The sequence below is a fragment of the Salvelinus namaycush genome, chromosome 39, assembly GCF_016432855.1.
Source record: "Salvelinus namaycush isolate Seneca chromosome 39, SaNama_1.0, whole genome shotgun sequence".
NCBI lineage: Eukaryota > Metazoa > Chordata > Actinopteri > Salmoniformes > Salmonidae > Salvelinus > Salvelinus namaycush.
The window spans coordinates 5,646,889-5,658,520 of NC_052345.1; the positions used below are offsets into that span (position 1 = coordinate 5,646,889).

At 44.2% G+C, this 11,632-nt stretch overlaps 1 protein-coding gene across 1 annotated transcript; it reads right to left on the bottom strand.

The window, feature by feature from the left end:
* Positions 1 to 2,394: 2,394 nt before the first annotated feature.
* On the bottom strand, positions 2,395 to 8,553 carry dusp5 (dual specificity phosphatase 5). The gene is made up of 4 exons (XM_038979137.1): positions 8,070 to 8,553; positions 6,924 to 7,087; positions 5,576 to 5,795; positions 2,395 to 3,266 (listed from the first exon to the last, which is right to left on the bottom strand). The coding sequence occupies exons 1-4, from the start codon at positions 8,431 to 8,433 to the stop codon at positions 2,812 to 2,814; spliced, it is 1,203 nt and encodes a 400-aa protein (XP_038835065.1). The 5' UTR covers positions 8,434 to 8,553; the 3' UTR covers positions 2,395 to 2,811.
* Positions 8,554 to 11,632: the final 3,079 nt, after the last annotated feature.

An 11,632-nucleotide genomic window follows, 5' to 3' on the forward strand; every position in this document is an offset into this window, starting at 1 on the left:
TGGTATCAAACATGTTTGATTCCATTTATTCCATTCCAGTCTTTAAAATGAGCCTGTGCTCCTATAACACCTCCCACCAACTTCCACTGATTACTTTGTTATTGTGTTTGAAATACGGTTCAAATAATGATTGTGATCAATCAATCAAATGTATTTATAAAGCCCTTCTTACATCAGCTGATGTCACAAAGTGCTGTACAGAAACCCAGCCTAAAACCCCAAACAGCAAGCAATGCAGGTGTAGAAGCACGGTGGCTAGGAAAAACTCCCTAGAAAGGCCAAAACCTAGGAAGAAACCTAGAGAGGAACCAGGCTATGAGGGGTGGCCAGTCCTCTTCTGGCTGTGCTGAGTGGAGATTATAACAGAACATGTCCAAGTTCAAATGTTCATAGATGACCAGCAGGGTCAAATAATCATAATCACAGTGGTTGTCGAGGGTGCAACGGGTCAGCACCTCAGGAGTAAATGTCAGTTGGCTTTTCATAGCCAATCATTCAGAGTATCTCTACCGCTCCTGCTGTCTCTAGAGAGTTGAAAACAGCAGGTCTGGGACAGGTAGCACGTCCGGTGGTCCTCCAAGAGAGAGAAAGAGAGAGAGAGAGAGAATTAGAGAGAGCATACTTAAATTCACACAGGACACTGGATAAGACAGGAGAAATACTCCAGATATAACAGACTGACCCTAGCCCTCCGACACATAAACTACTGCAGCATAAATACTGGAGGCTGAGACAGGAGGGGTCGGGAGACACTGTGGCCCCGTCCGACGATACCCCCGGACAGGGCCAAACAGGCAGGATATAACCCCACCCACTGTGCCAAAGCACAGACCCCACACCACTAGAGGGAAAACTTCAACCACCAACTTACCATCCTGAGACGAGGGCGAGTATAGGGGTGCGTCACTTGAGTGGGTTGAGTCACTGACAGGAAGATCACGTCAGTGACTCAACCCACTCAAGTGACGCACCCCTCCTAGGGAGGGTTTATTGATTGGCAATATTTGATGTTGTATGTTGTGTTGTGCATGTTGCTGTGGCCAAAGACAGATTCCGGTGGCAGAAGATTGTTGTGGCCTATATGTCCCACCCGGGACAAAGAAAGGCTTAATAGTTGTAAGTAGTAGCACATGTTGCCCTGTGGAGGCTTGTGGGAGGAGCTATAGGAGGACTAAACACCTCCCTCTGCAACTGGATCCTGGACTTCCTGACGGGCCGCCCCCAGGTGGTAAGGGTAGGTAACAACACATCTGCCACGCTGATCCTCAACACTGGAGCCCCTCAGGGGTGCGTGCTCAGTCCCCTCCTGTACTCCCTGTTCACCCACGACTGCATGGCCAGGCCCAACTCCAACACCATCATTAAGTTTGCAGACAACACAACAGTGTACAGCACTTCGAGATATTAGCTGATGTACGAAGGGCTATATAAAATAAACTTGATTGATTGATTGATGGTAGGCCTGATCACTGACAATGACGAGACAGCCTATAGGGAGGAGGTCAGAGAACTGGCCGGGTGGTGCCAGAATAACAACCTATCCCTCAACGTAATCAAAGGAGATGATTGTGGACTACAGGAAAAGGAGGACCGAGCATGCCCCCATTCTCATCAACGAGGCTGTAGTGGAGCAGGTTGAGAGCTTCAAATTCCTTGGTGTCCACATCACCAACAAACTAGAATGGTCCAAACACACCAAGACAGTTGTGAAGAGGGCACGACAAAGCCTATTCCCCCTCAGGAAACTACAAAGATTTGGCATGGTTTCCTCAGATCCTCAAAAAGTTCTATAGCTGCAACATCGAGAGCATCCTGACTGGTTGCATCACTGCCTGGTACGGCAACTGCCCAGCCTCCGACCGCTTGGTACTACAGAGGGTAGTGCGTACGGCCCAGTACATTACTGGGGCTAAGTTGCTTGCCATCCAGGACCTCCATACCAGGCGGTGTCAGAGGAAGGCCATAAAAATTCTCTCTGCTACCGCATGGCAAACGGTATCCGAGCACCAAGTCTAGGACCAAAAGGCTTCTCAACAGCTTTTACCCCCAAGCCATAAGACTCCTGAACAGCTAATCAAATGGCTACCCGGACTATGCATTGTATCCTGCCTGTTGTATTCGGCGCACGTGACAAATAAATGTTGATTTGATTTGACAGGCTCATTGTAATGGCTGGAATGGAATTAATGGAACGGTGTCAAACCTGGTTTCCATATCCTTTACAATGAGCCTGTCCTTCTATAACTCCTCTCACCAGCCTCCTCCAATGTTTCCCTGTCTTGTCTTATATATATATATATATATATAACATGGCTTTATAGGGCCTCATATATATATCACAATTTTATTATTATAAGGTTCATATTTGAGAAAAAGAGAACATGAACACAAAGGTACTTTCTGGTGGAAACATTTATTGGCATCCACATTTGTATTTAGAAAAAACACAGACAATCAGACGGACAAGATGTATCAAATAAATTAGGTTAAAATGCCTCGATGCGGCATGTGAATAGGCAAAACATCACATTATCAACCTAAGGCATGTATTGCAGTAGTCTTTGTGGTTTCACGCTGCAGTTCAAAGTTCAAACAAAGACTGTAGTCTGAATTTCAGGGACTTTTCCCAACTTGAATGAAAAATCCCATATAGACGATCAACGCAATATCTTCTCTCAGTCTTTGTTTCTGTATAGCCAGCCGTTCCACTTCATTACTGGCTTGTGCCAGCACCAGACAAATAGAGCATTTTATTTGTATTTTGTTATTGTTATTTTTCAAGTAATCTGAGACCTACTAAACAGTAACATCTTAAGGCAGTGCAGTTATAGGGCTCAATTTAAAATGGCGGAGTGGAGGAGTCTGAAGAGGCATGGGGGTGAGGAAGGAGGTAGGGAGGGGGGCGAAAACTGTGGAAGGTTCAAAGTCAAAGTTATTGTTGTTGAATGTGTACTCTTTCGAACTCCCAAAGAAGGAGACCGTCTCTTTACCGATGCAACAGGGCGTGGCGGGTTCGGTGGCGGTTTCGGGGGTCGTTGCCACGGTAATAGGTGTCGAAGACAGGACCTCAGACTCGAACTGCAGCAGCTGGCCCATGAAGCTGAAGTTGGGCGAGATGAGGGAGCGGCGCTGTTTGATGATGTCAAAGGCCTCTTCGAGCTGTAGCCGCTTGGTACTCATGATATAGGCCAGACAGATGGTCGGGGAGCGGGAGATGCCGGCCTCACAGTGCACCAAGACTCTACCCCCTGTCTGCTTCACACCATCTGGAGAGGAGACAAAACGGTAACATTTACGTTAATGACATGATAAACATAAGCTATAATACATTGTTACATTTGGTCAGAAATGGAGTATGGCCACGTAGCCACTTACACTGTGTAACTCAAATATAGAAGAATTGAATAGGATAACTGCATCCTAGAATAGAACCACTCTGGCTAAATTCTCACAGGAAACGAGTGCTGTCAGAGCTATTTTAGTTTGTGAACGCAGAGATTGAATCCCGTTCTTCAGTGTCTAATCATCACCTGCCTCCCCACCCCTTCGCTCTTCCTCTCTTCTCGCCCACACAGAACCTATAAGAGCCCTGCTGCCACTCAGTCACCACTCTCCCATTAGAAACACACACTGCGGCAGGGCTGACTGACTCACCCTGCACAGCTGCACACGAGACCATGTCTCTCTCTCCTACGTGCCTGTGGGGGAGCTGAGCAGTACTATACTAAGTTCACCACGGCTGGGAGAGGGAACTTATTCTACTTCAGTATTACATGCACTTCCTCCACACTATCTGACAGACACACACAAACCTAGATTATCTCTATCTGTGTCACACACACATGTATGAGCCACAGGGGGGAACAGCCAGCGATAGTTTCTGACAGCTCCGATCCTGTGAAAACCAAATGAATGAATCATTAAGCTGCTCCCATCTGGAGTGCTGGGAGGCTTTCTGAGAGGCAGCTAGAGAGCCTGTGGGTGTTTTAATGACCCATCCTCTGGCTAATGGTACCCTATTCCCTACATATTGCACTACTTTTGACTGGAACCCATATGGCTCTGGTTAAATGTAGTGCACTATTTAGGGAATAGGGTGCCTAAAGATGTTTTTGACTGCTGTTTTTATCCTCTATTTCCAGCTAAATGGTTGGTTGACAGAATAATATTCTACCTCCACCACATTGAATTCATCCAGAGGTTAGGGGAATTGAGATGTGTCTTCATAAAGAGAAACAAGCCTATTGTTTTAGATTTGGATGCAATGAGTGAATATCTGAACACTCCCTGTATATAGCTCCATTCTTGTGTATTTTATTTGTATTCCTCTTGTGTTAGTTACTACTTAATTTTGTGTAATTATTTTTCAAACTCTGCGTCGTTGGGAAAGGTTCGAAAGCAAGCATTTCACCGTACAGTATACACCAATCGTATTTGGCGCATGTGATAAATCCAGTTGGATTTTATTTAATTGAAGATAATGTTTTTTCAAGAAGACATCCTCTGTTAAGATTCAGCCCTGGGCGGAGAAGGACACCTCTTTGTCTTACGTAATGCTTACATGCTTTAGGCAAAGGTGCTTAAATGTGGGGGCTTAAAACAAAGAACAGCAACAGCTCCACCATTGATACAGGTCAGGTGAGGCCTCCATGGTGGGTGAGAATGAGATTCAAGCTTGTCCTCGGCTGTGCCTGGATACTACATTTATAAATAGAAGTGCAGGCTGCTCAACATCTTTGTGAGCGCTATTATCCAACACTTCAAGCCTCTTTCTATCACACATTCACTCTCTGTTCCCTCAAGGCTCTGTCTCTGAACACATGCACCATAGTTGAGTTACTTTGGTACCAAACAGAATAAAAACGACTGAAACAGGGAGGGCGTGACTACCTGAAGTTGACCAATAAATGCCTGTTATCATTTTCTGTTGCGAAACATTTCGCTACGGTTTGCCCTAATGAATATGACCCAGATAAACAATAACTAAACAACCTTTGTGTACCTTTGTGTCTGTGAACACAGCCTCTCTCCTTCAAAAACCCTCCACCCACCATTAGTAAGTAGAACTAACTAACAACATTTGTCACACTGACAAACTGACTGAGTGAACTGACCACACCCGGTAATAACCCGCAATAAGCCACTAGCCGAGATTAACTGTGAGCCGGGAGGCAATGACGGCATTGCAGAGAATCTCTTTTTAAACTTAAAATGGGGGAGGATGAGAGAGAGGTGGAGGGAGGGAGTGAGGAGAGGGAGCACACAGAAGCTGTTCTCTGAATGAAGCCAATCTGGGGATTTCGAGAGAGAGAGAGAGAAGGCAGATGAGGCTAACAGATTAGTGAGAGGTTGTTGCCTGTCCTTCTTTTAGATTGGCAGTGGGGGGGGGGGGGGGGTGAAGCCATTAACTATTTTAATTGAGTTGCCCCATCCCCTTTGTTAATGGACTTGGAATCCTATCTTTTCCATGAGAGAAGAAGAAAAGAGAAAAGAAAAGAGCAGAGAAGAAATCTGAAAAAAAGGAGAAGAGAGCAGGAAAAAAGAGAGAACAAAATGTCCAGACCACGACACTCACCAATGAACTGGAAGGCCTCTTGGAAATGTGAGCTGATATCTGCTGTGACGTTGTCCTCCACCGGGATCCACTTGTAGTCGTAGTGGCCCTTGGAGGGCCTGGTGTCCCTCCTGGAGACGTTCAGCAGGGCTGTGACTCCAAGGTCACTCAGATAGTCCTGCCTGGAGGCATGGTAGGCACTGCCCAGGTACAGGAAAGGAAGGATCTCCACCGGCTTGCCCTGAAGAGAGAGGGTAGATAATAAAGGGGGGAGATATTAGACATAAGAACCACAGTGTGTGAGCCAAGATAGAGGGGAGACACAACAAAGTGATATTAAATCCGTGAGCGGTAGAGACAGAGTGTGGCAGAGATACAGTACATGAAACACAGGGTTTCCCTAAAGACACAATAATGGGTAGGGGAGGGGGTAGAGAACAAATACAGATGTAGGATCTTAATTTGAGCCAGTTTTCTACAGCAGGAAAATAATCCTGCAGCAACAGGAAATGTGGATTATTATAAATTGACTTTTTTGTAGGGGTTGATACATTTTTCAAAAGGGAAAATCAAGTTTGAAATTTCAAAGTGGAAATTACAAACTTCAGAAACCTTTTTAAAACCTCAAATACACTACTATTCTGCAACAGAGTGATCAAATTAAGATCCTACACCTTTAGTACATACATCAATGGAGATACTGAGAGGCATGTACGGTGCAAGACGCAATAGTACATTTTCTGTACTGTAAACAGATTGTGTTAGCCTATCATGATGGTGTAAGAGGTAGGGAAAAGGTCAGGGATGAAAAGGTTATAAAAGGACTTCTGATGTCAGCTGGGGGTCTCTGACTAGTGGCCATCTTCTCTTGATGACTGGGATGCAGTGAAGGTCAAAGCTAATATCAAGCGTGTGTCGGAGAGAATGTTGAATGGTGGAGGCCACTGTTGTGAGAATGGTCAGTAACATATCTGACTCCATAGACAAAATATATCATTATGAATGTACAGCTGTACATTTAAGATCAGCTAGACAATATGTGCCTTTTATAATCCTATGAGTAGGCTTTTTGTTTTTTTTATGTCTTTCCTTGAATGAAACTAAATGTGCTCTATCAAGTCCACAAATATCTCTGAACATACAGTACATTCAGCTATATAAATCTATTTTGAATTGCCAAGAAGACAGTATGACTAAACCGAGTACAGAACAGTCATTCTTATCTAACAGGGATATTCCACTCAGTCAAAAACCCTGCAGCCACAGCCTCAACCCTAAACCCCAGCCCAACCTAGGGGAAGTGGCTAGCCACCTAACCCTGAAAGAATAGGCAGCAGGCTAAAAAAGGAAGTTGTTTTCGTTTCCATACCTGATCGTAATCTGGTTTGAGGTTGGAGCCCAGTTTCTCACAGCATAGGGCGATACTCGGCCTGCATTTCCCGGTTTCGGTTCCGTTGTTCTGGTCGACGCCGACGGGCTTCACGCCCTCAGTGCAAAGTTCAGGGTACTGGCCATGGAAGTTCTCAAACCCCCCTGGTAAATACACAGAACAATACATTTAATATTTGTATGAAATTCAATAGCCTACAATTGAATGTATTCCACCAGGGGACATTTTTAAAGAAATTATACACCCAAGACAGCTTTGTCTGACTTGCCTAGTTAAATAAAGGTTAAATAAAATATTGAAAAAAATGATAAAATGTTTATTTGTGCGTCATGAATGTCAGCATTTGCCAACTAGATTTAGGTCTCATACCAGGCCGTGAAAACGATGTGCTTATAATGGATTATAACGTCATATAACCTTATTCTAACATAGTAATTAATCTGCGTTTCAATTAAAATAATCAATTTAGGTCTATGAGTACAATCTGACAGACTTTAAATGAATGGTTCTGACACATAGTCGAAAGGAAGAGGTATAAATGTTCGAAACGAATTATAGAAAATGTATGCTTTCCTTGTGAACCTTCACACATAGAACATTCTCAGAACAACCAGTCATGACGTTCTCGAGTTCTCACAAGCCTTTCGCGCACTGACTCATCTGGACTACTTTGGCGCACACATTACATTTATCTCACCGAGAGCTCGAGCTGAGAAGTGTAATGCTCAAATGGGAGGGTTGCTACAACACGGTCAAATAAAACAATGACTTTGCGTCATAGGTCAGTCCATGGAAAACTATACGAAGGCCTTTTAAAAAATGTGTTGATTTGAAGATATGGGGATATGGGTCACACACATAGTTTTCTAAACAAAAGGGGAGGATGTTATAAGGCATATTGAATGTCAACCATTTCATGTTATTATCTCCAAAATATAGTTTTTATAATAGCATAATTTATTAGCGAAGCCAATCGGTTGTAATAAACATTGTGTTCAAGTGGCTTCCGACAGTGGACACTTAGTAATAGCCCTGGACACTTAGTGAAAAAGTTACCCAGACAAACTTATAATGGATTTAGAGTTTTATAGTCCAATGATTTCAGAATTTTGTAACAATTCTCACCTTTTAGGAAACAGATGTTTGTCCCACTCGCCAGATTATTGAGCGTATTAATCACTATCTGTGCGATACTGTCCTTTTTCAGTTTCTGCCAGTGAGAAGCTCGGTCATCAAGAACCACCACTGCCGATATGCTCCCCTCTCGCAGCCGTAACAGGGCTTTCTCATCCGGGATCACAAACTGAAGAGGTACCGGCCCTCCTCTGGATCTCCGGACAACAACCGAGTTCAGGTTGGCATTGACAGAGCCTTTGATATTAGAGTTCGAGAACGAAAAATAAGGTCGACAATCCACAATGAGAGAGGTTCCACATTCCTTCCTGATAATCTTTTTGAGACGACGGCAATCTATGCTTGAGACTTTCATGTTTGCCTCTAACGGTGGGAATTATTTTATAAGCAATTACTGTTTACGGGCCGCCAGAGACGAATAAACTGAACGCGCCCTAGTGAACCTGGTAGTTGCTTAGATTTCCTCCAAGGGGATACCGTCGGATCGGTTTTATATCGACGGAACCTCCGGCTCGTGACATCACGAACCATATATGGACACCGACAAGTATGATCAAAAGAGAGCCTGCCCACGCCGGAGTGTTGACTACGTTCTAACCGTTCTAACCCCGCTCTGTCTGGGGTGAAGTGAATTTATGCTCTCAGTTTGACTTAACTATTACTCATGGCTATTCAAACCTTTCGCTCTCATGTTTATACTGGCCATTCTAGGAACCACAACAACAGCATTCTTCAACGAAATACTATGAACGCCTCTCATATCTGAGTAGACATTAGAATATTATCCGTGTTATCGTGAACTAACAATATCTGAAATGCCCCCTGCCCCAATAGAGACTATTGACTCTATACAATAGAAATACAATTTAGATTCGATTTCTATACTCTATACACCTGACCTCACCACCACCAGCCCACTGATAGCCTATAGGTCGATGAATCAGGAAACTAAATCAATGATTGACAGAATAGTCTGAGAAAGAGAGAGGACTCTATTGGACTATGTAGCCTATTGACTAAAGCAAGGTAAACTCTGTCTGTTATTCCATGTTTAGCCGGCTGTTTTAGGCAATATCTGCTGGTTGTAATCTCATTATGGGCTAATGGGGCTTAAATGTTATGCTACTGGACTCATGCAATACTGTATGTTAGGCTATAGACAACAGTTAGATAGACTGTGCCATTGTGTATGTGTCTTAGAATGGGAATGGATAGATGTGAATAATGCTACAAGATAAGCAAGACAGCGAGAGTCTCTCTCTCTTTTACTCTCTCTTCCTTTGTAGCCTACCTATTTTTCTCTCTGTCAGACACACACAGAGACAGAGTGAGAGAGAGAGAGAGAGAGAGAATGAACAAAAACAAACAGAGAAAGAATGAGAGAAAAAAATACTTCAATCTTCTCTGCTCCTTAGCTAGTCCAAAATGTGAGCTTGACATAAGTGAAACAGGGATCCATGGTGCCAGGATAACAGGAAGGAAAGAAGGTGGATGCCAGTGGATTAGTAGCAAAACAGACAGCAGGCAGTAAGGCAGTGTTAGTAGCAGAACAGACAGCAGGCAGTAAGGCAGTATTAGTAGCAGAACAGACAGTAGGCAGTAAGGTAGTATTAGTAGCAGAACAGACAGCAGGCAGTAAGGCAGTATTAGTAGCAGAACAGACAGTAGGCAGTAAGGCAGTATTAGTAGCAGAACAGACAGCAGGCAGTAAGGCAGTATTAGTAGCAGAACAGACAGTAGGCAGTAAGGCAGTATTAGTAGCAGAACAGACAGCAGGCAGTAAGGCAGTATTAGTAGCAGAACAGACAGCAGGCAGTAAGGCAGTATTAGTAGCAGACCAGACAGCAGGCAGTAAGGCAGTATTAGTAGCAGAACAGACAGTAGGCAGTAAGGCAGTATTAGTAGCAGAACAGACAGTAGGCAGTAAGGCAGTATTAGTAGCAAAACAGACAGCAGGCAGTAAGGCAGTATTAGTAGCAGAACAGACAGCAGGCAGTAAGGCAGTATTAGTAGCAGAACAGACAGTAGGCAGTAAGGCAGTATTAGTAGCAGAACAGACAGTAGGCAGTAAGGCAGTATTAGTAGCAGAACAGACAGCAGGCAGTAAGGCAGTATTAGTAGCAGAACAGACAGCAGGCAGTAAGGCAGTATTAGTAGCAGAACAGACAGCAGGCAGTAAGGCAGTATTAGTAGCAGAACAGACAGTAGGCAGTAAGGCAGTATTAGTAGCAGAACAGACAGCAGGCAGTAAGGCAGTATTAGTAGCAGAACAGACAGCAGGCAGTAAGGCAGTATTAGTAGCAGAACAGACAGCAGGCAGTAAGGCAGTATTAGTAGCAGACCAGACAGCAGGCAGTAAGGCAGTATTAGTAGCAAAACAGACAGCAGGCAGTAAGGCAGTATTAGTAGCAGAACAGACAGCAGGCAGTAAGGCAGTATTAGTAGCAGAACAGACAGCAGGCAGTAAGGCAGTATTAGTAGCAGAACAGACAGCAGGCAGTAAGGCAGTGTTAGTAGCAGACCAGACAGCAGGCAGTAAGGCAGTATTAGTAGCAGAACAGACAGCAGGCAGTAAGGCAGTATTAGTAGCAGAACAGACAGCAGGCAGTAAGGCAGTATTAGTAGCAGAACAGACAGTAGGCAGTAAGGCAGTATTAGTAGCAGAACAGACAGCAGGCAGTAAGGCAGTATTAGTAGCAGAACAGACAGCAGGCAGTAAGGCAGTATTCGTAGCAGAACAGACAGCAGGCAGTAAGGCAGTGTTAGTAGCAGACCAGACAGCAGGCAGTAAGGCAGTATTAGTAGCAAAACAGACAGCAGGCAGTAAGGCAGTATTAGTAGCAGACCAGACAGTAGGCAGTAAGGCAGTATTAGTAGCAGAACAGACAGCAGGCAGTAAGGCAGTATTAGTAGCAGAACAGACAGCAGGCAGTAAGGCAGTATTCGTAGCAGAACAGACCGCAGGCAGTAAGGCAGTATTTGCTTAATCTGGGGCCATGACATCACTTACTGAAGAGTGGGAAGCACTCACACCATCCACCATCCGTTTCTCTAGTCTTCGGCACACACACACACACACACACACACACACACACACACACACACACACACACACACACACACACACACACACACACACACACACACACCCATGCCTCAGTGCACGTGCTGTAGCTAATATGGATTGCCTTGGTTTTGTTCATGCCTCAGTGCAGTGTTGTAGCTAATATGTTTAGGATGTTGTCTGCAGCCTGTGCAGGCCTTAATCCTTCTTACAGGGAGGTTTTTGTGAATGACTGATACACTAAATATACTGTACTGAAGCTACAGACAGTCTGACAGTGATAAGGACCGTTTAGGCCTAGTGGTAATTATTGATTGAATACTTTATTGTCCCTTTAGCTGACATTTTTCTGGAAACATACTGCAGCTCCTGGCACACACATACACAAAATCCAAAACACAGGACATACTTCACTTATGTACAACACATATGTCAGGACATACTTCACTTATGTACAACACATATGTCAAGACATACTTCACTTATGTAC

Bases quoted from the DNA above. Each gene is read 5' to 3' on its own strand.
- dusp5 (XM_038979137.1), bottom strand. From the start codon at position 8,433: ATGAAAGTCTCAAGCATAGATTGCCGTCGTCTCAAAAAGATTATCAGG. The intron at 7,088-8,069 runs GTGAGAATTGTT...TGTATTTACCAG, and splicing joins AAACATCTGTTTCCTAAAAG to GGGGGTTTGAGAACTTCCAT. The intron at 5,796-6,923 runs GTATGGAAACGA...CTCTCTCTTCAG, and splicing joins TCAAACCAGATTACGATCAG to GGCAAGCCGGTGGAGATCCT.